At 38.3% G+C, this 26496-nt stretch overlaps 1 protein-coding gene across 1 annotated transcript in view; it reads right to left on the bottom strand.

Moving 5' to 3' along the window:
- Positions 1-25714, bottom strand: part of STRIP2 (striatin interacting protein 2) — a 1652725-nt gene extending 1627011 nt beyond the window's left edge. Inside the window, exon 1 of the mRNA XM_044088838.1 lies at positions 25505-25714. Coding sequence (XP_043944773.1) covers positions 25505-25624 — 120 coding nt within the window. The 5' untranslated portion in view covers positions 25625-25714. The remainder of the gene's footprint in view (positions 1-25504) is intronic.
- Between the last annotated feature and the right edge of the window lie 782 nt (positions 25715-26496).

Genomic DNA, 26496 nt, shown 5'->3' with positions numbered 1-26496 from the left:
TGTTTTGTGGGGGTGTATTTCTGGGTGTCTGCTTTGGAGGCCTCTGTTGTTTTGGTAAGTTTTTTACAAGAGCCTCCAAGTATGTCTTTGTGTTTTTATGTGTTTGGTTTGCATTGGTGGTGGTTATATGTGTGACTGGTTTTGCTTTGGGTGTGGGTACCATCTCTTCCTGACTGGTCTTGCCAGTCCTGAGTTGAGAGAGTTCAGCCTCCAGTCTGGCTATATAGTTGCATCTCTCACAAGTATATGTGTTAGTAGGAAGGAGGAGAGGGTTGTCTGTGTACATGAGACAATTGTAACATTGTCTTAAGATTCCCAGATTAACCAGCTGAACAAGAGAGGATGCTAGTGGTCTACCACTCGACATACTAGAATATTTTAAGGAGTGTTGTGCCTTTAAGGGAAGTGGATATTCACAGGGGTAGTGGATACCTGTAGTGCTTACTTTAGGGTAAGAGTGCTTGTTTTTTTTTTTTATGAGTGCTTGCTAGGGATAGAAGTTCCGAAAAACAAGTGCTGATATATACAGCTAGATAGACTGAATAGAGTTTCTAAGGGAAAAATTGAAGAGCAGACTTGGCGGAGCCAAAAAAAGTTAAAACCTGTATAGAATAGTTTACACCTGTATAACCGCTGCTGCGCTAGGTGCACGACCGCGCAAAAGCGCGTAAAACGCCCTGAGGCGGATTTTTATACAGGGAACTTGAAAAGAGCTGGAAATGGTCCAAGGCAACCAATGAATTACAGCTCAAGTGCTGAGGGTTCTTACTTAATTTTTTTTTTCTTCAAGTAAAACTGAAATAATGGCCAACTCTGTACAGATGTAGCAAAACTGCAAAAAAATAAAAACAGAAATAACATCTCAGAATTGTTACTTTATAACAAAGGACTACTAAATGATTCAGAGGTGTTTTTTTTCCCTATTTTTAATTACCTCCTATCCCATTTCATAGATGACTTTACCACTCGGCCCCCTGCTTGCCTCTCTGCTTTCGGTTAACTGCAGAGATGTCTGATGTCACCACAGCTGTACCCAATCAGTGACAAGACAACAATGCATCTGTTTGCTCCCCGGTAGCATTTTTTTTTTCCGAGAGCTTTTAAATTTGTTTATGAGAAACAGAAGGTGCACATCACTGCAAGGACTTTGAGAGAAGAAGTGATTTGATACATGGTTTCGTTACGCTGTAACAGGTGGTTGGCTATTCTAGTTCTTGGTCGTTCAATATTAACACAGTCTGGTAGATTTGTGCATACTTATTGAAGCTTGCTATACAATACAAAGAAGCCAGTGGAAATGGTGAGATGAGGCTAACATGATGGGATATCTTAGAGGACCAGGACAGGTCTTTACTGATGTTAAAAATCCATCCTTTCATCCACAACCCCTTTTTCCCATTTTTTGAATTGTTGGGGTTGTGTTGTTACTTCAAAAGTCACATTCATCTAGAGTCAAGATGTCAAAAATCACTGACAAAAAAAAAATCCAGGTGGAAAAGTAAACATAAAAACATACTAATGCCGAGCATCAGAAAAGTGATTATTAATAAAACAGCCAAGTAAATATTTTACTTTCACAATTCAGAGATTTCACCAGACAACGTGATGACGTCTGTGATTCTTGAGATAAAAAGTTTACTTGCTTGATTATTTTGATAAATGTATAACAGTTTCCTGATCCTCAACCTTATTTTTTTTTATTCTTTCTTAATGATACAAAATGCTAATATGTAATAAGTACATCTGAAATCTGGTGACTTGAGCATGGTTGATGTCACTAAGGATGTTACTATGGAAAGGTACATGCAGGATGAGCACCTGTCACCAAATTAATATAGAATGCCTTCATCCTGTGTTTTTTTTTCCTGGGGAGGTGGAGTGGGTGGGAACATTGTAAATCAGTGAGGCTGTTTGTGGCACAAGGGCACTATTTTCCACTTCTCTCATAACTGGCAGATTAAACAGTGCTTTCTCAACAATCTCTAGTCATATTTATTTATTTATTTTTATTTTAAATTTGTTGACCGGGATAGTCAGACTGGATACATGTCCATTTTCAGCGGAAGCCCGGGGAGAAAAGCTCCAACAATGAAACAAATTACAAGAGTACAAACACGACAAGTACAGTTAATTTAGACACATGACAAGACATTTTTATAATCAGTACATATATAGAGTACTATTACAGTAATATAGTAGAAATAATTGGAGAAAGTAATTTAAAATGTATACAATTTCTAAGCTAAAGGCTAATCAAATATAATTATTTTTTTTGTTAGGTATCAGTTGCTATGAGGTTTATAGAACCTTGGTGTGTGTGCAAGTTCAACAGCTAATCTTAGTGCCTATCTGAGCATCAGACGTTCAATGTTGTAGTTAGAAAGTCACAAAGGAATAGTGAGGGGAGAAAGAGTCAGTCTGGCTTTGCACATGGGCATAGCCAATGTGCTTTGAGGAAGATTCTTAGTTGCTTCTTGAAGAGTGGGGTTGAGGCAAGGGCTGTTAGTTTGGTAGGAAGTGCATTCCAGGAGTTACCAGCAGAGTTTGAGAACAAGCTATCTCCAGATTTATTATTGGACTTAAAGGTAGCTACTTGTAGCTTATTAGCTGATCGAAGAGATGTCAGATTTTTATAAGGGCTGATGATGTAGGAGAGAATAGGAGTGTCCGTGGGATGATACAAGATCTTGTGAATAATAGTAAGCTGCTGGAAATTAATTTGGTTTTGCAATTCCAGCCAGCCTAGTGAGCTAAGATTTTGTCAGGGATGTGTTTGGAAAGGGGCACCAGTGGCAAATCTGTCTATGTTATTATAGGATATTGCTAACTGTTTAAGATTGCTTTTGGATAGGTTTGTATAAATTGAGGATGCATATAGGAGGGTGGAGATTAAGTGAGTTCGGGCAATGGCAGTCCTAGCTGAAGGTGTGAGAAAGGGTTTAAGTCTATAAAGGAAGCCTAGTTTTTTATTAACTGATTTAATGGTTAGGTTAATAAGTGTGTCGAAGTTTAGATAATGATCAGTTGTTACCCCTAAGAGTTTGGTGGTTGTGTCAGGAGTTATTACAGTGCCATATAACTAGAGACTAGTGGGAACTGCTAACGTGGATCTTGAAGGACAGTTTTGTACGACACATTATGTATTTTATTATAATTTCTGGCAATAAATCAGACTGAACTGGGAAATGGTAACAACAGATACCACTCACAGCAGAATATATATATTTTTTTACTTTCACCATGGTCAATGCGCATGGGTGTGTGGGGGGGGTGCTCTAACAGCAAGATAAAATACATTACTGCAACAATTTTTTAGCACTTTCTGGTAGACTGTTTGAGGAGTAGTTTGGTGGATTAAAGCAAAAGTAAGTTACAGTGATCACAATAAAATGGTCACTTGTGTGGCTTGGTCAGGAAGATGACTGTAGGGACAGTGCACAGTGTCTAAAACTGTTAGGTCATGAGCCTTTACTGTCACAGTCTGACAGTTTGCATGACACAATGTTTATATTTGGAGACTGTATATGCTGTATACAATAATGACTTAAAATACTTATTTCCTCAGTTGTCAGTACAACCAGAAAATATGTTTATCTATTTTTTTCAGTTGTAACAAGCTGTAGCCACAGTTTGTTTCAGTTTTAACAAGCTGTGGCTACAATATTTCCCAACACAATAAGGTTTTTGTAGAACAAGCACCACACAAACACACCAGTAACACAGAGGCAAAAACTATTTAATACAGGATAAGCACTTTCACGATGTATAACAATATTGCTTCTTCCAATAAGGTTTTATGGATGAATTCTAAGATGTGTTGTACTGGAAGCACTGAACTTAGAATTGCAATCTTAGGTGTGTTTTCCAGCCAAGTACCCTGCTGTTATTACGTGAAAGTTTCAAACACAGAGAGACAGAAAGAGAGACTCTTTAAAAAGAGAGACTTTAGTGTGTAGATCATCCCTGGGATTCAATAAACTTCCTGCAGGCTTCATACGAAGCCTACATGGAGTTTACATGTTTGCAAGGTGAGCAGCAGCAGTAATTACATATTTATGCCACTCACCATGTTTAAACGTAAACAAGCACCGTTTCGTGGCAGGCAGCAGTGTTGCCGGCCAGGGATCCATGTAAAGCAACACAGACAGCAAACCTGTGTTACTCATAGCAAACTAGCTTAGCAGGATTGTGCAGAATGCCACAATGATTACCACAATTTAACATATAGTAATGTACATGGTCCAAAGACAGTACAGGACAGTGCATGCAGTGCAGACTATTGTGAAATCCCACTTCAGGAATTCTGTACAAAAGTTGTTTAAATGATCTGTAAGGGTACATGGACTGCTGTTTAAAATAAACAGTCAAGGGAAGTGTGCATATTGAATGGGGACACCCACATGAATTGCAGGAATGAACCCAGGGAAAGATGACAGGTGAAACATCCTAATGTACAGTAGATGAGGGCATGTCATTGTAAGACAGTTGTAGCAGGAACACTAATCACATATCAATATGGTAGAGTATGGACTGCACACTAAAAATGTATATTATATGACTGTCACACAAGGTGACATAATATTGGAGAAGATGTCTTTTTGCAATAAGCATCCTGACATGAACAATGCAGAGAACATATATCAGGGATGTTATATACAATTGGGGTTGGGTGCATATTGTGAAGCTGTGCAAACCGATTTGCCTGACTATGAGTGTAATGTCAGCAGAGGTCTCCAACAAGTGGGACACAGTTACAAGCTCATGGACACCAGTAAAAGAAGGATAAGAAGAAGTGGGGAAGCAAGATCAGGGTAAAAACAAAGAGAAAAATGAAACAGGAGATATTATAGAAGACGATTCTGAAATAAGTGATGAGGAAGCTATAAACTAGAAAATAGTGAAATGTTAAAATAATTATGTTGGCAAAAAAGTAAGAGACAGAAAAAGAAAACTTAAAGGGATAAGTGTAAAAGAGGAAAAGAAAGGAAATTAATAATGCAAATGAGATAAATACTTCAAATTTACAACATTTCTAGTAAACTACAACATAGACAAAATGACACCTTTACAGTTCTTTAATTGGTGTACTAAGTTTGATGTCGACAGAATAATATTGGAAGATGTAAGATATTTGACACAAGAAGACAGATTGCAAACAAAGAAACTTTGGGGAGGAGATACAATATGGAAGTTAGGAAAATAACTATGTTCTGGCATAGTTGTATTTTATAGGAAGTCAGTGAAAATATTGAATACAACATTAATAATGATGGGAAGATTATATATTATAGAGCTCAGCTGTAAGTATACAGAATTATAGCACTGTACCCCTGTGTTATAAGTAAACAAAGGGAAAAAATTATTCCATAACATTTTGGATTATGTAGTAGTTTATATGAATACAATAATAACAGGCTATTAAATTGTGATTTGAGAAGAAAAAAGAAGACAGGAAATTATAAGAAAACTTTTGAGGTTATAAAATGTGTTGACTTAAAGACTTGGAATAATAATTTGTGGACATATAATAGAGGTGTATATAAGACTAAAATAGATTACTTTATTGGAAAACAAGGTTTAAATGTAGGTGAAAAAGGGATACTGAAAACAGACTTTTCAGATCATTTAGCCATATGGATAGAGATAAGGGAAAATAAGGAGTATATCAGATTGGGAAAAGGAATAAAAAAGTATAAATTAACAATTATGGGAAGAAGATGGAAAGAAAATAAGTATTACGGAAAGATCACGGTTCCACTGGAGTATTTTCAAAAAACTGGTGCGAGTGGCGGCTAGCTTTTAAAGAAAAATATAAAAACATTTTTTTAGAATAGCAGTCAGATAAATGAAACGTGGAAAAACAAATCATAAAACAATGTATATCAATCCTTTGGAAAGGAATGATTAGGAATATTATATGACAGAACAGAGAATTTACGAAAAGAATCAAACGAAGATTTAAAAATTATTATTTAATCGATATTACTTACAAGGTAAAAGAGAAGCGGTATCAGCTTATATGAGTAGCACAGTTAAAGAGAAAAGTATAATGGTATAATGAAAAAAATGAAAGATGATAGAGGAGAGGTAAGAAGATCTCAGGAACAAATTATAAATATTGTATAGAAAATAGTCAAGATAGAAAGAAATTGCAAAAAAAAAAAAGAACTGGCTTGTTAAAAAATTAAAAGAATAAGAAAATAAAAAATGGGAAAATTAGATTTCCTTATGTGAAATCGATAAGGTACACGGCAAAGTTAATTTATAGTCGGTTTCAAGACCAGAATGAATAGTATACCAATTTTGTAATAATTTTATAGACTGGCAGAAAAATACTTTTTAAAAGTTAATAATGAATGCTTAACTGAAGATTTTATGTATAAAGATTTATGCAGTGGTATACTTAAATTTGTGTGGAAAAAGGAAGATAAAAATAAAATTGAAAAATCAGAGGCCTATAATAATGAACAATGCATATTATAAGATTTTTATGAAAGTAATTCAGAACAGAATGGAAAGTAAAATGAAGCATATGATGGAAGATGGTATATATATAGTTTAACGGAAAAGGATGTCAGGAATTGTTATTAACAGTAAGGGAAATTGTGGATAATTTTATAAACAGGACAAAAGGGACATCCACTACTGTAGGCAGTACAGAGATATCAAACTCCTGTCACACTGCATGAAAGTCCTGGAGAGGGTGACTGATAAATGAATATGCAGAGGAGTAGCAAGTAAGATGGGAGATGAGCAGATTGGGATTCAGATCATGATGCAGCACAACTGACCCAGTGTTTGCAGTGAGAAAGATAGAGAGGAGGAAAGAGTCCAACTGGCATTCCTAGACTTGGAGAAAGCATATAACAAGGTCCCAAGAAAGCTGATTTGATCAGTCCTGCAGTGGTTTGAAGTCCCAGAAACACTGGCAGACTTACTGCAAGCTATGTACAAGGATACAATGATTTAAGTACAAACAGTGTTTGGTCTCACAGAGGGGTTCTAGGTGGGAGTAGGTGTACACCAGGGTTCAGCTCTGAAGCCACTGCTGCTCATACTGGTGATGAACCACATTAGCAAACAAGTCAAGGGAGAATGATCAACAAAGTTGCTGCATGTAGACAATGTGACATTACAGGCAGACTCTGAACAAGAACTTCAACAAATGATAGGGGAATGAAATGCAAAACTGAAAGCACATGGGATGAAACTGAGTACAAATAAGACAGTTGTAATGATAGGAAATAGTGGAGCTCAGAAGAAGCTGAGCATTGAGACAGGGGGAAAACATCTGAACAGGTTAACAGCTTCAAGTATTTAGGAGGGTGGCTGAGGAGAAGGGAAGTCTGAATGATGTGAATGAGAAGGTCAAATCTAGAATCATGGGGGCTGTAGCCAACTGGCACAGAGCGTCAAGTGTAGTATATCTGCATGATTGGATGGGTAATCATAAATTCACCCCGGGGGTTCCACCTGTGTCACTCTTGGACAGGGGCATTAGGTGCTGATTATTGAAATAAGGGTAGAACTTGGCTAGGCTTGTAAGGGCCATAGGGCCATTAGCCTAGTAACGTATGATCCTATGACAGAAGAATGCCAAAGAAGCTGAAAAGTGAGGTGACAAAACACTGGTGTCACCAGTACTACTGTACTGTATAAAAATGTAGGCAGTAAAGGCAGAGCAGTGGAAGAAGCTAGAGTGATGAAGATAAAGTGCCTGAGACTGACAGTAGGATGCACCCTGTGGAAGAGATGAAGAACTGAGGACATACGCACAGAAACCAAAGTATCTACAACTGAAGAAAAGGTCAAAGAGAACACACTATAATGGTTTGGGCACATGTGCAGAAAATCAGAAGGCAATCTAGTGAAGAAGATTTGGGAATGACAGGAAGAAGGTGAGAGGAAATAAGGGTATCCAGCACAGAGGTAGATAGATTGTGTGACAGAAGACCTGCAACAGTCAGGCATGAGTGTTGAAGAAGGCAGGGGAGTGGCATTCAATAGTGTGAGAAGGAGACAGTTGACATAACACACTAACCCCATGTAGAAAATTGGAAAAAGGGGGATAATGATGATGATGATGGTTGTGGATGATGGTTGTGGAAAAAGGGGTGATGCTCAAATAAGGATAATGAAGACAGAAATTAAACACAATAATGAAAAGTAAGATTATTATAATTGTAGGACAATAATGGAAATAAATGGAACATTGTACACTGTATAAACTGTAAATATGTAATTTTGTAACTAGTATTGTAAATGATGTTCTAAATAACGAGTCCTATTCTTTTCAATAGGTGCCAATGGAGCTGCTACATCCTCGTGAGTTACAACCAACTCAGGTAGATGGGACCTTGGTTCAACATCTCATCTCATCTGAACGATGACACAGGAGTGTACTACCCCCTCATGCTGCATTACAGTGTCAGCAATCCATCTTCACGGTGTGGGAATAGAACCCACAACTTTCTGCACCAAAGGCAAGTGTGCCACCTGTTGCACCACTGGCACTGCAACATGCATCAAAATTAACTCATATCCCTTATAGTCAACAGATATAACCCAAATGGAATTCAGCTATGTTCCACACTGCCAGCATGCCATTTACCAAAATCCCCTGAACCCACTATTAAATCATACCCGCAGTCACTATAGCTTTTAGATAAATGGTATACATTTTTTTTATGCTAAATAAATAGCTACAATGATTTGCATGCCATGTGCTACATTCTTGCTTCATGATGGTTCAAATGGAATGCATACCTCAGTAAGCCCATATGAAAAATCTTACAATTCTGCCTTAATTACTGGTTAACCAAACACTACACTACATGGTGTTAGAAGTGAATAAATAATTGCCAGAACTGAATAAATGTATCTGACAGAACTGAATAAATATATCTGCCAGGAGTGGAGAATGTAACTGTTATTAGGAGTTTCTGGGTTTAGAGCTACAAAATATACAATTCTCAATGGAAAATAACAACTACAACCCCTTTCAATGCTTCTGTTAAAAGGAATTTTTGTAGGGAAAAACAGAACCTTTGAATCCAGAAATTAGATGTATTCATACCTCTCAACCATACTGAATTCCTCGGTATTTACCAGTTTTGAGGTCAACATAATGGGGTGCCACGAATTCCCAAGTGGCCCCATTAATTCCTGAATTTCCCTTTTTTTTTTCTTTTCAATTTTTGGGGGGTGAATTTTGCTGACATCATCACGTGCAGGGGCATGCGCAATGATGTCAGCTTCGTCAGCAGAATGCCAGCCTGTCGAAATTCGACTGAGGGGAGGAGGGGTGAGTAGTCTGTCTTTTTCCGTACAGCAACATGTTCTGGGTTGCAGCAGCATTTAGAGAGGGAAAGTCAAGTAACAAATGGAACAGTGGAGGACTAGACGATCGAGAGGAGCTGTACTGTGCTACTGTAGTGTATTTTTTTTGTTTTAAATTAATTAGAGTAAGGAAAGAAGTCAAGCCATTCATTAGTGCAGCAAGCAGCAGTCGTCAGATGACTGGGACCGGTCTTCTTCTCTTCTGAAGAAATTAGCTATCACCACCAGTCACGATACTGCACCAGTTTTATCAATGGTTAAAACATAAATCTGCTTAAAACGGGAAGATAGAAAATAAATTTCAAATTAATACTTTGTTTCATAGTTGTCAGCCCCCCCCCCCCCCCCCCCACATCGTAATCTGGAAGGGATTAGTGTCAAAGGCAACTAAAGTCAGCGCACTTTTTAAATTCTGTTATTTTTCACTTAGAAAGTAGAATGGGAAAAGTTTGTGATTAATCACTGAATCAAAATAAGCAGTCAGCTTCAGTGACTGACTTCATTAATAACAACGACCTTTTCTGTTTTGCCCCAGACTGAAATGCAATCACAGATATACAAGAAATAAAGGCAGTTTACCACGCAAAACTAGAAATATCACTGGCACATTTGGTCAGTACATTTATGTGTTGTGAGCTGAATGCTACTTTTTTTCTTGGTGACCCTCCTATTTACAAAATTTGTGCTGTCCCATGTGACTTGCATCTAGTGTTGACCATCTTAACTGCGTTCAGGTACAGCATAACATTTTCTCTTATGTTCCCCATTTTAATAGCTTCTTCAAACAAAATAAATTTCAGGATATACCAATTTTGCCTCATATAAAGTTATGTAACTAATATGCCAAGGTTCAGTGATTAATATGTCAAGGGAGTGGAAGCTTATCTAAGTGTGGAATTCTGCTAATTTATTGAAAATGCTGTGGATATTAACTAGTTTCAAAACAATACTGGTATGTATGCATATGCAGTATGGTTGCATCATTGCATAACTAAAGACTGCACAATTCAAGTGTGTAAGCACTTTATACACATTAATGTGTGTATGTATCTATCTTTATGTGTGGTTACGTTGCAAAAGATTACACAGCCCAAATATGCAAATACTTAAGTATGATTTACCCAAAAATCAGCAAACATTGAAAGTCTCTATAGCAATGAAAGTATTTTATGCAGTAGGCTTTGCCCTCCTGCACCTCCCCATACTCTGATATTTAACACCAGGATCATTGCACCTTGGAGTAAAAATAATTCACTGAGATGCTAAAACCTTAATCAGTGTATAGCAGAATAGAATTGCATTTTGTTGTTACTTGTTTAGATGGACCAGCATTAGGGTGGATGTCACCACATAGGTGTACTTTTAGTATAAAGAGCAATGTTGCTGGGAAGATCTTGTTTTTCAATTTGGTTTTCAGTTTGATTGTGTGTATAGTGAACGGGCAGTTTAGATATTTAAGTCTGAAGAGATGAATGTGAGATGTAAAGGTTTGCTGCTATATTGAGGGATGTGCACATGGTGGAGTAGTTAAGGGGAGTATGGTTAGGGGATGGCAGATGATTTATATATATAAATATATATAAAACAGTGGAGTGGTAAGATGTGAGACTGCCAAGGAAGAGGAATAGGGAGGTAAACATAATTTGAGTGTCATTACATTATAGGAATTTGTTACTTACGATTAAGAGATAGTATAACAGGAAGGAGGACAGCAATTGGGCTTGCTTCTTTGAAATCAGGAAGTAAAGGCTTGTTGTAGCTATTAGAGATGGTATAGACAGATGAGTAATTATATAAGAAAAGGTGCTTGTACAGTAGAAGATGGAGTTGTGGTTAAGTGCTGTATTAATGGAAGAAAGTTGTCAGACTAGAGTGACTGTGTTGGATAGGAAAGTGTTGTTAGTGGAGTAGGGGGTTAGTTGACAGGTTGACACTGTTAATGTGTTGGTAATGTCTACCTTGTCTTGTAGGGCTAAAACGCTATAGGGTAGGCTTAGTTTTTTTATGAGAAAGAAACTGGATCGGGTAAAGTAATGTGGGGTGGAGTTGCAGAGAGCATAACTGTAGAGTAAGAGGAGTGGAAAATTGGAGGTAACGTATGAGAGTGTTACTGGACCAAATCAGACAACTTCAGTAAATGCGATTCCAAATAAAACAATCACGGTAAGCCTGAAAATGAACAAAATCTAGAGAACTTACACAGTTTAAGATTAGCTTATTGCTGTAAGTAGAAGTAGAAAAGGAGAATAAAGACAGAGATGGGTGATGGTGCGGAGAGAAAAAAAAACAGAAAAAATAAACAGCAGGGGCATAGCTCTCAACCTCTTAGTCCAAGAAATCTGGACAAAGCCCAACATAATGAGGGGACGATGACCCAGAAATAGGGACAGATTTTAAACATTGCTCTTTTAAATTTAGAAATGTGATAGAATAACAAGATTTGTGTAAGATACATTTTCTGAAGGATTTGAAGTCTGAAACTCAAATGTATGTAATTATTTAGTGACTTCAATCTCGAAACCATGCCAGCATACCTCTCAACCTGTTGGTGTAAGGAATCTGGGCAAAGCCTAAAATAATGGGACTACAAAGGCACAAAACTAGGTGCAGGTTTTAAATGTTGCTCTTATAAATTTAGAAAGTTAATGAAATAACACGATTTGTGTTAGCATGCATTTTCCGAAGGATTTTATGTCAGAAAATCAAGTGAATATCATTATTTAGGGACTTCAATGCTCAATGATTTGCCAGAAAAAAATATGAGGGACAGACCAGAATGTTTGTTTGTCTTTCTGCTTTTTCCCGGTAAGGGGTCGCCACAGCGGAACTCTGGTCCGCTAATGATTGGCAGTAGATTTTTACGAAACGCTGAGATGCCAGCTCGACACCCAACCTTCAACGAAGGCACGCCCATTTACACACGAATGTCTTTTGAACGCTACCCAACCGTGGGGAGGACATGCAGACTCCACACAGAAGGCACTCCCAAGAGGGACAGACCAGAATATGAGGTAAAAATCTAGACATTTTGCGAAAATCTGGACAGCTGTGAGGTATGGGTAGTTTTTCCCAACTCACGATGCCCTTCCTTCAAACACATGCATTAAACAACAAAAAGCACACAAAAAAAGTTAACGGCAGCTATGTTCAGACTGGTGCAAGTCTGTTGTGTTAGCAAGTACACAATTAAAGATTTTTAGCACAAGAACTTCTGTTTATGATAGCATGGGGAGATGGACAGCAGAGAAATGGTTGTGATGGATGTCTTTGACTGGTGTTGGGTAAAAAAAAAAATGCAAAAGTGAAGAAGAGAGAGAAAGGATAAAAAAGAATGCAACAGATCCAACAATTCAAAGTGGTTGAGGAAAAACAGTTTGTGTTTCATAGCTGGAGTTCAAAGTTTGATATAAGTTCAAATATTAATATAAATAAAACACTATTGTTCTTCTGTTTTTTTGAATTTCATGATCATATTTTGTCTGTTCATCAGTTTGTGTTTAAAAGTTGGTATCCCACGATTCTATTGGGGTGGGGTTACATAACTGTGTATGCAAATTTTATGTTAATCAGCACGCACATTTTTGGCCAGTTGTACCTATTTTTTATGGGCCTTTGTCCAGATTTTTGATGTTTCCAGGTTGAGAGGTATGGATGTATTCCTCACTGGGTGGGATTAATTTAGAAGCCTGAAAAGGAACAATGTGCAGCAACACTGCCATGCCATGAAGCTATTTAACTATTTTCCTTTTACTAAAGAGAGGAACGATAAACAGTAACACTCAGACATTTACGCATTAATGTGAACTTAGAAATAACTTGCTATGTATTAGATTTGTTTTACAAGCACGCAACATGAACTTGCTATTTCAAGCACATTTATTCTTTACAAAGGCAGAGTACAGACACTACATATACTTCTGTTACTGAGCAGAATAACAGAATTAAACAGTGTGAATTTTCAAAGCTGCATGATTCAATAATACACTGAATATTACTTACAGTATGAAAAATGGACAGAAAGTGAACTAGAATTATCAAACGTTGTGGGCTTGCACAGAGATGAAATTACTACAACATAGTTATAAACCATTAAAAGAGAAAAGGGATGTGTATAAACTGAAACAAGAATCCAACAGTATGAGAAATAAAATCCAAGATGTACTGTAAAAGTAATGAATATGAAAAGCCATGACAGAAACTAAAACAGAGACCAGCCACAAGCTCATAAAGTTTTAATTCAAGCTTGGTGCATTAAGATGGCGCTATAGGTATAACATGAAGTCTTGATGGGTGCATGTAATCAATCCTGCAAAATCCTTGCTAAGAAAATGACGTTTTATAAGATGTATAAAAGCAAAAACAAGTGAATTAAAAATGCATGTTCTTGAATAGGAGACTGAAAATTAGTGCTTTGTTGGTCCTACTTAAATGAAAAAATAGTTTTAACACTTAAGAATGAAAATGCTTCTGAAGTAATAAAAAAATGCATGTGAAACTGCTGGCAAGACATGCAGCGAATTAATGGAAAGAATTTTGAATTGAAACTAGGCACAGGTGCAAAGTGAAATATTTTTTCTGAAAATACTTTAAAACAGCTAGATACAAAACACTGAACACAGAGCTATGTGCATTATTAACCATTTCTGACAACCAGGTAGTGCCTCTGGGTTAAAAAAAATCACTGACGCAACTGTAACAATATAACTACAACGTCTTTTGTAAGAATATTCTGATATGTTTACAAGCTTGGTAAGCTTACCAGACGACTGACTACCAGTTTACAAATAAATCTTTATTCTATCTCCAGTTACACAAGCTCTCAGGAAGGTACCATTTATTCTCAGGAGCAGAAATGAGCAGAAACTTTTTAATGCTCACAGCTATAAAATCACAATTACAATATCATCTGGGAAGACAAACGTTTGACATAATACACAAATCAAATCTAGGATCAGGAAAGTGCAAAGAAAAAACGTAAGCAGTAAAATGCACCGACCAAGAATGTTTATTCAAACGGAAGAAGCAGTGCAGAGTTGTACCACTTACAATGCATACAATGAAACAATCAAACTGAAGAAATGCTAACATACACAGTACCAGATCATTCAATGGAGCAGACTGTCCAATGATTTAGTCCAGTGCAAAGCAGCTACACATCTCATAACTGTGGACTATTACTCCAAGTTCCCTGAAATAATCAAACTTACAGGTGCAGCACATGTAAATGTGATTAGTGCATTGAAGCCTATCTTTTCGAGACAAGACATATTTAATATTGTCATATCTAACAATGATTAGAAACACAAAAGTCAGCAATTCAGAAGATATATGAATGAGTGGATATTTGGATATAGGCTGTAATGCATAGATGACATGCATACTACACAAAGTTGTAAAAGTGGCTCTGCACAGTATGCGACATGGTCCTGATTCCTAAACTACCTTCCTGGTTATTATGGAGACATGGCTTATTTAAAAAGAATTATTGCACAGCACAGTGACTCATGGGTGTCTACACTATGCAAAATCTGTACAGAGCACTGTATAAAATGCATAAATGTGTACAACAATTTAGCCAAGTGCATCTGTGCATTTCAGTGGGAAAATCTAACTACAGAAATGCAGCGCAGCTTCACAATGCTCTGACTGCTGATCCAGGTAAGATATGCAATGTGCTTGTTTTTATATGTGTGCATCTATGTATGCACATATATGCGTGTGTGTATGCATACATGCGTATGTGTGCATATGTACTGTGCCTGCACGATTACTGGGACAGTTTGTCAGTGGCTAATGTGATTTTATATTACTGAGTGCTTGCTGTGATTGTGTATGTATGTGACTGTGTTGGATGCCACTGCCCGATGTGATCTGTGGGTAATATGGATAATGACATTCTGGAAGCACAGTGTGCAGGGACTAGAAGTGTGTGCTTCTCCGTGTGCTTGTATGTGTCCTTGTGTATTTGTGCATATACGAGCATGTGCATATATGTGTGTATTTCTCTGTGTAAGCTTGCCTGCCTATCTGTCTCTGTGTATCTTGGAGAGGAAGGGCTGTCTGTCTCTGTGTGTTGTCTTATATGCACATAAGCTACTCAATTAAACAGGATGGAACAGAACTCAGCTGAGCAATATACACTCATGCAAATACTATTTTAATGTGATGGAGGGCCAAGTATTTTGTGCATGACTATGAATCGTATTAAAACAAAGAAGTGCAACTTGCTGTACTTAAATAGGATGAGTTGGTTTTCTTGGTATTATGATTATTAATTCCATTGATATACTATCTATTCCACATGGGTCTATATCATTTTATCAAAATGCTATTCAGCAAACAGCAATTCATCGAAACCCTACTTATCGGACAGCATTCCAGCAAACAACAAAATCTTTCCCAGAGTAAGGAAGCACTTGGCCAACACCACAACTCTGCCCTTTTCCCCACCGTAGTGCAATCCCAGAGTCAGTATATATATATATATATATATATATATATATATATATATATATATATACATATGTATATATATGTATACACACATACACACACACACACACATATATATATATATATATAGTTAGTGGGGGCATGGGGGGGGATCCCCCACTTGGGTGGGTTTGCTTTTGTGCGGTTTCTGTTCTAGTGTGCCTTTAGCAAAGTGCTTCCTTACTCTGGGAAAGATTTCATTGTTCACTGAAATGCCATTCAATAAACAGAGGTTTGATGAAATGCTATTTGCTGACCAGCAATTCGATAAACAGATATAGACCCATCCACACTACCCTCAGTCTTATAGGTAAGTGGATGAAACAAGCCCAGTCATGAAGAATCTTAAAGATCATGTTTAAAGCAGAGAAACAAAGTTTTATTTTTACATAAAAAAGTATTGGCATGCATCCTTGAGCATGTGAACACTCCTTTATGTAAAAAATAAAACTTCATTTTGAGCCACTGTTTTAGTTAATTAACATTTAAAAAAGTTTCTGAACACAGAAGTGAAGCTAGTCATGAAACATTTACAGCATTATATTAAAATGCCAGCAGGAGGTGTCTATGTCACATTGCAGGCAACTACAATTAGAATGTATTAGCATGAGTAAATGCTTGTGAAACAATTATTTGATAGCCAACCTGTTAAATTAACAGTTTAGCAAAAAAACTCTTTATTTTTTCCAAACTGTTAAAGTAACAGGTTGTCAACCGTTTCATAAGCATTTACTAGTGTTAAACTGTTCTTATTATACTGGCTCCTAAAATAATGTGCACACCTCCTGCTGGTATTTTAGAGTTAAATTGATGTCAAAACAGGTTCATTTTAAAATGATTACTGTAATGTAATGGCGGCCGTGGTGGTGCAGCGGTTAGCGTTGCCACCTCACAGCAAGAGGTTCTCCGGTTCAATCCTTGGCTGGGGTGCCTTCTGTGCGGAGTCTGCATGTCCTCCCTGTGGTCACGTGGGTTTCTTCCGGGTGCTCCGGTTTCTTCCCACATCCCAAAGACATACTGTAGGTGAATTGAACACTCTAAATTGGCCCTAGGTGTGAGTGTGTGCATGTGTGTGCCTTCTGTGGAAGGTTGGGCACCGGGTTGGCAACAGACACCGTAAAACCCCACTGCCAATCATGAGTGGACAGGTGATCCGCTGTGGCGACCCTGACTGGGAAAAGCCAGAAGAAGAATGTAATACACCATACCTAATAAATATATATTTTACAGCTTTAAAAGGATCTATATTACATCATCGAACTTCAAAAAGTTTGAACGATGTAATATCGACCTTAAACGTCCAAAACCTGAAAATAGCGAAGCCACGTCACATCGATTTTTTTCCAGGGAAAAAAATTGGTGGCCTGTTTTCGGGGCTTTGCTATTTCCTCCACTGTGGTGCGATCTCGGAGTTGGTATACTTAAGTAGGGGGGTGTGGGGGGCACAGCCCCCCATGTGGTGGGTATGAGGGGTGAAGCCCTCCACTTTAGTTTAAGTTTTAGGTTAGAGGTTTTTTTTGGTAGCGTACAGCGATTTTTTTCCCTGGGAAAAAAAATTGCTGTTCTTTCTGTTTGCTATTTTAATGTTTCAGACAATTAAGTTCGATATTACATTGTTCGAACTTTCTGAAGTTTGACGATGTAATATTGACCCCTTTAAAAAGGGAGGTGTTAGATATGCCCACATTTCGTGTCTCTGCCTTGTTAATATCTATCCAGATGCTACAATGACCACATTACAAGCCACAACAAGCCTCAATGACAACTGTTTCCTCTGTCCATTATCAGCAAACAAGCTAGGGTTGCTCTCCCAACTCCAGTGTGATGCCGAATACCAGTACATTAAACAATCAGTCCTAACACTGGGTCATGTCAATGCATCCAATACCAGCACAGCAATCCTGATGCTATTAATTAGGCTGATTTGTCTTGTTCTCCAATACCAATTTGGTATTTGGCACATGTTTGTTAAACAGCACCATTCTCAACACTCAGTCTTGCATCATTTTACTGGTTACGTTTTTTTCTTCTCAAGACAATAATACACTTTTCATGATTGAGGCCAGAAAACCAATGCTGGACTGCATAAACCTTTTATCTCCACAAACAGCCTCATCGCAGGTACCTTTATTAGGCAGCACATATTATTAGCAACTCCGGTCTTTCAGGTGGCAACTTAGACTCTACTAAGTATTTCACTCAAGGCAAGCTCTATCACTCAGTAGCTATCTGCTCTAAACATCACAACATCTCACTTTTCCTGAAAAGAAATATTCTCAGTGCTATAAGACTATGTAATAACACCCATTAAAATTATTTTTCAAAATATTTTTTTCTTGTATACAAGAACAAACTGTTGACTATGACACTTAGGCAAACTGCCTTTATTCATGTTAAAATAAGGAATATTCTGCAGTTTACACTTACTGCTTCTAACTACTTGATTTAGTCGTTTGAATATGAAACAATCAACAAACTCAGAATCTCAGATGCCTTTTGCTTTCATGTCCCCAACAGGTTAACTCCACTGAGTGAGAATATGCCATTGTAATCAGTCTCTCCTGTGCCATTAACCTAGAATCTTCAGCCAGCTTCCTCTTTTTCACATGCAGCAATTTTTGAAAAATAGTATCCGCTTGGACTCAGGATTCCTTCCATTATGTGTCCTACCACACTATACCTACATACCTCCCTATAGTATAACACTATATAGGTGTTAACTTTTCATGTTGCTATCTTCATATGGCTACTGGTTCAAAAAAATGCACCATATTTACTGCCCTTCTCTAAATTGCCTCTGTAAAGTCTGTGTTCTAATACAGATGAGGTCTCCAAAAACTATCCAACTTACTGGGTATAATCAAATAAGGCAATTAACAAAGGCTACTAGAGAGAAATCAGAAAAATTCCACCAGTAAGCTATCAAAAAGAGCTTTCAAAGAAATGTGTAGGGATTTGCCAGGAGCAGCATTTGCCCTGCTGTTGTACATCCAACATGTTTTGTACAAAATAGGAAGGGCTGAAGTATATAATACAAAAGACTGAGCTGTACCCAGTTTGTTGCTGAATAATTAAAGCCACTTAAATGTTGGCTGACTGGGGAGGTGCTGTGGAACATAAGGAAAAAGTGTATCATTCAGTAACAGTTTACTGAAACAGCATGAAAAGCCAGCAAATCCAAACCAAGAGCTCATAAAGAGTTTATACACAGGTATGTGAACACCAGGTATTTCCAGAGGAAAACAAAATTATTAAAGGAAGCATCACTAAACTACAGTTAAAGAATTTCATAGAAGAATGGTTGCATGTACCCAAGCACAGGAAAAACTCACAAAATCAGAGTATAGCAAAAAAAAAAGAAAATACAATAAAAGTAAAGTTAAATTATTTAGTCCTATTCACTTCAGGAATATAAACAAAGGTGATACCTTCAACAACAGTTACTTTGGAATTCAAAACTTGGTGTCATACTCAGTGTGATGACAATGCTAATTCACAACAGAAGAAAGACAATGTCCACAGATTAAAAGTTAACAATGAAATAGTACAACTTTAGAAGTAGATAGTTTTATCAGATCATAAAACATTAGACTGATTAGTGTGCTGGACACAACTGAAAAGGAATGCTATCTTTTTAGAGAATAGTGTCTTCAACATCATTTGAACATGAAATAGATCATTAACTCAAAAGTGTTAAAGAAAGCATGGATGGCAGAAACGTAGCTGGTAGCCAAAAAATAGAGCATAGTTTAAGACAGACACTGGGTGGCAGTGAAAAGTTACCAAATAGCTGGGTAACTGCAGCAGAGCTGGTAAGGGAGATGGCTAGAAATGTGCTTGGTGTGACATCTGGACACAGGAAGGAGGACAAGGAGACCTGGTGGTGGAATGAGGAAGTACAGGAGAGTATACAGAAGAAGAGGCTGGCGAAGAAGAAGTGGGATTGTCAGAGAGATGAAGAAAGTAGACAAGAGTATAAGGAGATGAGGTGCATGGCAAAGAGAGAGGTGGAGAAGGCTAAGGATAAGGCGTACGAAGAATTGTATGAAATGTTGGACACTACGGAGGGAGAAAAGGACCTGTACCGACTGGCTAGACAGAAGGACCGAGCTAGTAAAGATGTGCAGCAGGTAAGGGTGATAAAGGATAATGAAGGAAATGTACTCGCAAGCAAGGAGAGTGTGTTGAGCAGATGGAAAGAGTACTTTGAGGGGCTTATGAATGAAGATAATAAGAAATAAAGAAGGTTGATGATGTGGGGATAGTGAATCAGGAAGTGCAACCGATTAGCAAGGAGGAAGTAAGGCCAGCTATGAAGAGGATGAAGAATGGAAAGGCTGTTGGTTCAGATGACATACCTGTAGAAGCATGGAGGTATTTAGGAGAGATGGCAGTGGAGTTTTTTACCAGATTATTTAATGAAGTCTTGGAAAGTGAGAAGATGCCTGAGGATCGGAGAAGTGTTTTGGTACCAATTTTTAAGAATAAGGGAGATGTGCAGAGCTGCAGTAACTACAGAGGGATAAAACTGATCAGTCACAGCATGAAGTTATGGGAAAGAGTAGTGAAAGCTAGGTTAAGAAGAGAGGTGATGATTAGTGAGCAACAGTATGGTTTCATGACGGGAAAGAGCACTACAGATGCGATGTTTGCTCTGAGACTGTTAATGGAGAAGTATAGGAAAGGTCAGAAGGAGTTGCATTGTGTCATTGTGGACTTAGAGAAAGCATATGACAGGGTGCCTAGAGAGGAGATGTGGTATTGTATGAGGAAGTTGGGAGTGGCAGAGAAGGATGTAAGAGTGGTATAGGATATGTATGAGGGTAGTGTGACAGTGATGAGGTCTGCAGTAGGAATGACAGATGTGTATAAGGTGGAGGTGGGATTACATCAACTATCAGCTCTGAGCCCTTTCTTATTTGCAGTGGTGATGGGCAGGTTGACAGATGAGATCAGACAGGAGTCCCCGTGGACTAAGATGTTTGCGGATGATATTGTGATATGTAGTGGGAGTAGGGAACAAGTTCAGGAGACCCTGGAGAGGTGAAGATATGCTCTAGAGAGGAGAGGAATGAAGGTCAGCAGGACTAAGACAGAATATATGTGTGTGAATGAGAGGGAGGATAGAGGAATGGTGAGGCTGCAGGAAGTAGAGGTGGCGAAGATGGATGAGTTTAAATACATGGGATCAACAGTTCAGAGTAATGGCGACTGTGGAAAAGAGGTGAAGAAGAGAGTACAGGCAGGGTGGACTGGGTGGAGAAGAGTGTCAGGAGTGATTTGTGACAGACGAGTACCAGTAAGAGTGAAAAGGAAGGTCTACAAGAGGGTAGTGAGACCAGCTATGTTATATGGGTTGGAGACAGTGGCATTGACAAAAAGGCAGGAGTCAGAGTTGGAAGTGGCAGAGTTAAAGATGCTAAGATTTGCACTGGGTGTGACGAGGATAGACAGGACTAGGAATCAGTATATTAGACGGTAAGCTCAAGTTGGACGGTTTGGAGACAAAGCCAGAGAGCTGAGATTGCGCTGGTTTGGACATGTGCTGAGGAGGGATGCTGGGTGTATCGGGAAAAGGATGCTGAGGATGGAGCTGCCAGGTAAGAGGAAAAGAGGAAGGCCTAAGATAACTTTTATTGATGTGGTGAGAGAGGACATGCAGGTGGTTGGTGTGACAGAGCAAGATGCAGAGGACAGGAAGAAATGGAAACAGATGATCCGCTGTGACAACCCGTAACGGGAAAAGCCGAAAGAAAGAAGAAGCATGAATTGTAAACACTTTTAAAAGACGGCTCAATAATTCAAGATCAGATATGACTTCATGGCTAAAAGGAAGTATTCTGCAAGACAGCTGAAGAGTGCACATTCTCCTGGACAGCAGTATTGTTACCAAGAGACCTATTTATTTAAAAAAAAACACTCAAAAGAGACTTATTTATTGACTGATTGATAAACTGATTGAGGTAAAGCAATAATACAGCTGAACTTATTTTAGAATTCACCAAAATCTAATTTATTGCAAAAGATTGAAATAATCGGCAGCGTTAACTTCTTAGCACGGCTTTTAGTTTCTCGTATTGAAAAATCCGGTAATGATTTTAAATGGTCTCATAGAACATACTTGTCATAACGACACAGAAAAATTACACACAGAAAAGAAGGACATTTTAAAAGAATGGTAGAACATTTTGGCTTAGTAACACAAACTTTTCAATATATACTAAAATAAAAAAATAATTAAACTACATTTTAATACTCCTAATGATATGTTAAGGCAGGAGGAAACCTATGTTGTTTGCAGCACCTTCGAAGAATGGTTAACTTACTGACAGGACACAAGTTATCAACCAGGAGAAACATGCTTGTTTTTTATACAAACGTGCTTAAAACATTTCCTTAGTCTGCCGTCTTGGCCAATTATGAACAAACTCTGTGCACTTAGTTATTTAGCTTATGTGAATGCTAAGGCATTGGGTTTAATGAAAATCCTGACTCTCCATCACCATTCCTCTATCCTCCCTCTCATTCACACACATATATTCTGTCTTAGTCCTGCTGACCTTCATTCCTCTCCTCTCTAGAGCATATCTTCACCTCTCCAGGGTCTCCTGAACTTGTTCCCTACTCCCACTACATATCACAATATCATCCGCAATTTTAGCTCAGTCTCTTTATACTTCGAGAGGAGAGTCAGGATTTTCATTAAACCCAATGCCTTAGCATTCACATAAGCTAAATAACTAAGTGCACAGAGTTTGTTCATAATTGGCCAAGACGGCAGACTAAGGAAATGTTTTAAGCACGTTTGTATAAAAAACAAGCATGTTTCTCCTGGTCTTTATTTTAAAGCATGTAACAGAATAAACTACTAAAATCACAATATATGAATAATACCTTTGTATGATATATCTAACAGCTGCAGCGACTGCACAACCTATAATTAATGTAATCTGTGTTGTGCCAAATATGCATTTGAGTATCTGTTAGATAACTGTAAATGTATTATTAAAATGCAGGCTGTCCTATTAAACCCCTTTAGATACAAATCAATCATGATACTGACCATAAACTTAAATCAACCATAACAACTGCACGTAAAGTCTTATAAAATTAAATCAACCATAACAACTGCACGTAAAGTCTCACCAGCAGAAATGCATATCCTAATATTAGTTTACTGCCTCAGCAAAACAGCAATGGTCTGTGCTGCTAACAGCAAAAGTTTATCTAACAATCCTGCTAGACAGCTAGGTAGGGAGCAGGCAGCCATAGCACAACTCACTGTCCGGGGAGGCGGAGTAACTCTCTAATAAGGACATATCAATACCTGGGAGATATGGCCAGTAAGCACTGTGGAACAGGTAGCTGAAGACAAGATGTCTTGCAGGAGCATTGGACTACATGCATGTCCTCAGCTGGTAGTACATGCCCAGAGCACCACAAGGTAAAGAACATTCCAAAGTAAGGACTTAACAAAGGCCTGCAGACACAGATGACCAGCAGGAGCTGTAACAAACCAAGTTACTAAGCATATTGCACCACCAGAGTTTAACAGCATATGTCACTACCTCAACACTCTAAGCAAAAAGAAAGACAAAAGTGCTCAACAGCAAGACAGGCACGGCAGGCAAAGGCTCTTGTTCTACCCACGGAAATGGAACAAAAGCAGTGTCCACCAAGAAGGTTAATAAAGTCCCCCCCAAAAAATCGGCATCTAATAATGAAGGCTTGTATGTGCCTTGCGGATAGTCCCAAGCAACATGTGGGACCCAAGACCCTGGTTCTGCTTCACTCAGATACATTTATGTCAGTGAATTCAGTTACTGTGAGCCCGAAGCTTGGTCAAAATACTCAAGTCCCCCAACAAACACACAAAACCACATTTAAACATGTACACATACACACACACATATTTTATTCATACATATGTACATACATATTCAATATACTACATACACTACAGGCAGACACAAATATATACAGATCCGCACACATTATACATATATATATATATATATAAATATATATATATATGTATGGATCTAGGATGTTTGCTCGAATGAGCAAACGTCCAAATCCATAACAACCTAACACACTTTAACGAAAGCTCTTTTATCGAAAAAGCGCTTTCAATAAAGCGTGTTACAAAAAAAGAAAAACACTGCATTAACATTTTAGCAAGGGGGCTTCGCCCGCCTGCACCCCCCATGTGGGGGGGCTGTGCCCCCCACTTTAATATTCTCCCTCCGAGACTGCACTACCGTGGGAAAAGGGAATTTTCCCTTACCCGCACCATAGTACGACCTCGGCAACAGGCATACTTATGCAAAATCGCTTCTTCGGTGAAAAGCACTTTCACGTAAATATGCCTGGCCGTTTGGGTTTCGGACGTTTGCCCATTCGAGTGTGTGTATATATATTTATATACATATATATATATATATATATATATATATATATATGTGTGTGTGTGTATATATATGGATCCCTATCAGATGATCGAGTTTTCAGAAACTCAAAATTCATATGGTCGGGAACATATGATTGAGTTTTTGAAAATCAAAAGGTTTTGAATGGAGATCACAGTACAGTGCAGATCGGGAAAATATATGGTTTATATTTACACACACATATAGTGAGGGAATACTCATATACATACACACACACAACACACACACACACACACACACACGCACACCTGTAGTGACCAAAATATTTTTTCCATTATACAAGTAGGTTGTGATGCTTTTTGTAACAGCATGTTTCCTGTACGTGAACATAAAAATATAAGTGCTTGGGTCTGCACTACCATTTGGATTTCCGCTCTTTATCATTCTGTAATTAGCAAGTGCATGTTTTCCTCTATTAACCCACTGTTTCCAGTAAACTCAGATTTATCTAAGGAAGTAAATTACTAAATCCAGTGTTCATCTTGTATTCCCTTCCTCTGGAGATAGATGTGTCTAAAAGGGAGACAGAGAGAGAGAGAGAGACAGACAGACAGACAGAGAGAGCGAGAGAGAGAGACAGAGAGACAGAGAGAGAGTGTGTGTGTGTGTAAGTCTCTACACTATCTGTCATGTGTGAAGTCTATGTTACAGGGGCTGCTCTCAGGAGCGAATCAATTGTCCATTTGACTGTTAGTAACCGACACAAGTGCACACCAGATGGAGAAGTACCTCACATGCCACTGTCTTCCTCATACCAAAAAAAAATGCTTATCAAATATAAACTCATATAATGATATGTATTTTACAATCAAATGCAGCAAAGTTTTATCCTTCATGACTATCCGTAACCCAAGCGAAACACATAATATTTTCAGCACAGCCTCCTTTTAAAAAATAGTTTTGAGAGTTGGTGCAAGAAAACAGCTGCTGAACGCAGAAAGTGCGTCTGCAGGGATTTAAACAGGGCTCTGAGTTCCCACATTTTCACTTCCATACATTACTAGACGGCAGAGCTATGTAGGTCACCTTCCCTCAGCCCTGCTTTCACCTGAGAAATAGAAACAGACAGCAACACGCCAATGCCCTCCCTACCCCGTTATTTATAGCTTGACAGTCATAAATATCATAAGAACTTCAAGCTGTTCTTCATCCTTTCCTGGCATTCCGTCAGACAGATAGCGAATAAGTACCGAAGCTAAAAATATAAGTAAAGACCTGCTCACCTCGGATTCCTTTCGCTGGCTCCGAAACAGTTCTCTCATTTTAGGAATGCCTTTGCCTTTAGAGCCACTGTTATTATTATTGTTATTACCCCCGCCGTTGGTACCGCTGATTTCGTCCATGTTCAGTCCGGATGCCTCTACACTCTAGGCACCTCACAGCTGTCACATTTTTTTCTCTAGCGCAGCACTCCAGTAACACAGAGTTGGGGACTGAGGCTCTAAGGCCCCACCCCTTCTTCCTTCCTTTTAGTTGATTGGAGGAACTGAAGTTCCCTTTAAGGCGAGGAGGCAGGGCTCGTCCTGAAATGGAACAGTTGATTGGTTGCTGGGTGGTCACCAATGGTGCCTTGATGGAATTTGTTGGAATAGTTACTTTTAGCAGGTTTACAGCACGCGGCTCGAGTTCTGAAAGTGTTCTTAGTGTGGAGTTATCAACTGTTGAAAGCAACAGTAAGGCAGCTGTCAGGCAATATTTTTAAAGGGCAACTGACCACTTATTTTAGTAAATAGCTGGCTAGTACGAAGGCACATGCCCATTGGTATCCATAAGTCACTCTGTAATAATTGTTAAAGTATTATTACTTAAACCTTGGAACGTACATTTTCATGCATACGGTAGCGGACTGTTGCTGGTTTTCTAATACTTTTGAATAGCTGGATGTACTTACTTTATATTAGTAGATTTCATCATACTTCCCAACTGGCCAGATTTTTGCAGAATGACATTTTTTGGTCTGTTCCTCAAACAATCTGTGGTTTTCTGGCAAACAACTGAGGATTGAAGTCACGCAGGAATGACGTACATTTGAGTTTCAGACCTCATACTCTTCAGAAAAATTCGTGCTCTCCATATGTAACACAAATCTCATTATTCTAGCAACTGTTTTGAGTTTACAAGCGCAGTATTTAAAATCTACCACTATTTTCGGGCCTTTGACCCCCCCCCCCCCCCATTATTTTAGGCTTGGTCCAGATTTCTTGTGCAAAGAAGT

This window comes from Protopterus annectens, chromosome 11.part0 (assembly GCF_019279795.1).
Source record: "Protopterus annectens isolate FY-2018-M chromosome 11.part0, PAN1.0, whole genome shotgun sequence".
NCBI lineage: Eukaryota > Metazoa > Chordata > Ceratodontiformes > Protopteridae > Protopterus > Protopterus annectens.
This window is presented reverse-complemented; position numbering and strand designations above follow the sequence as displayed.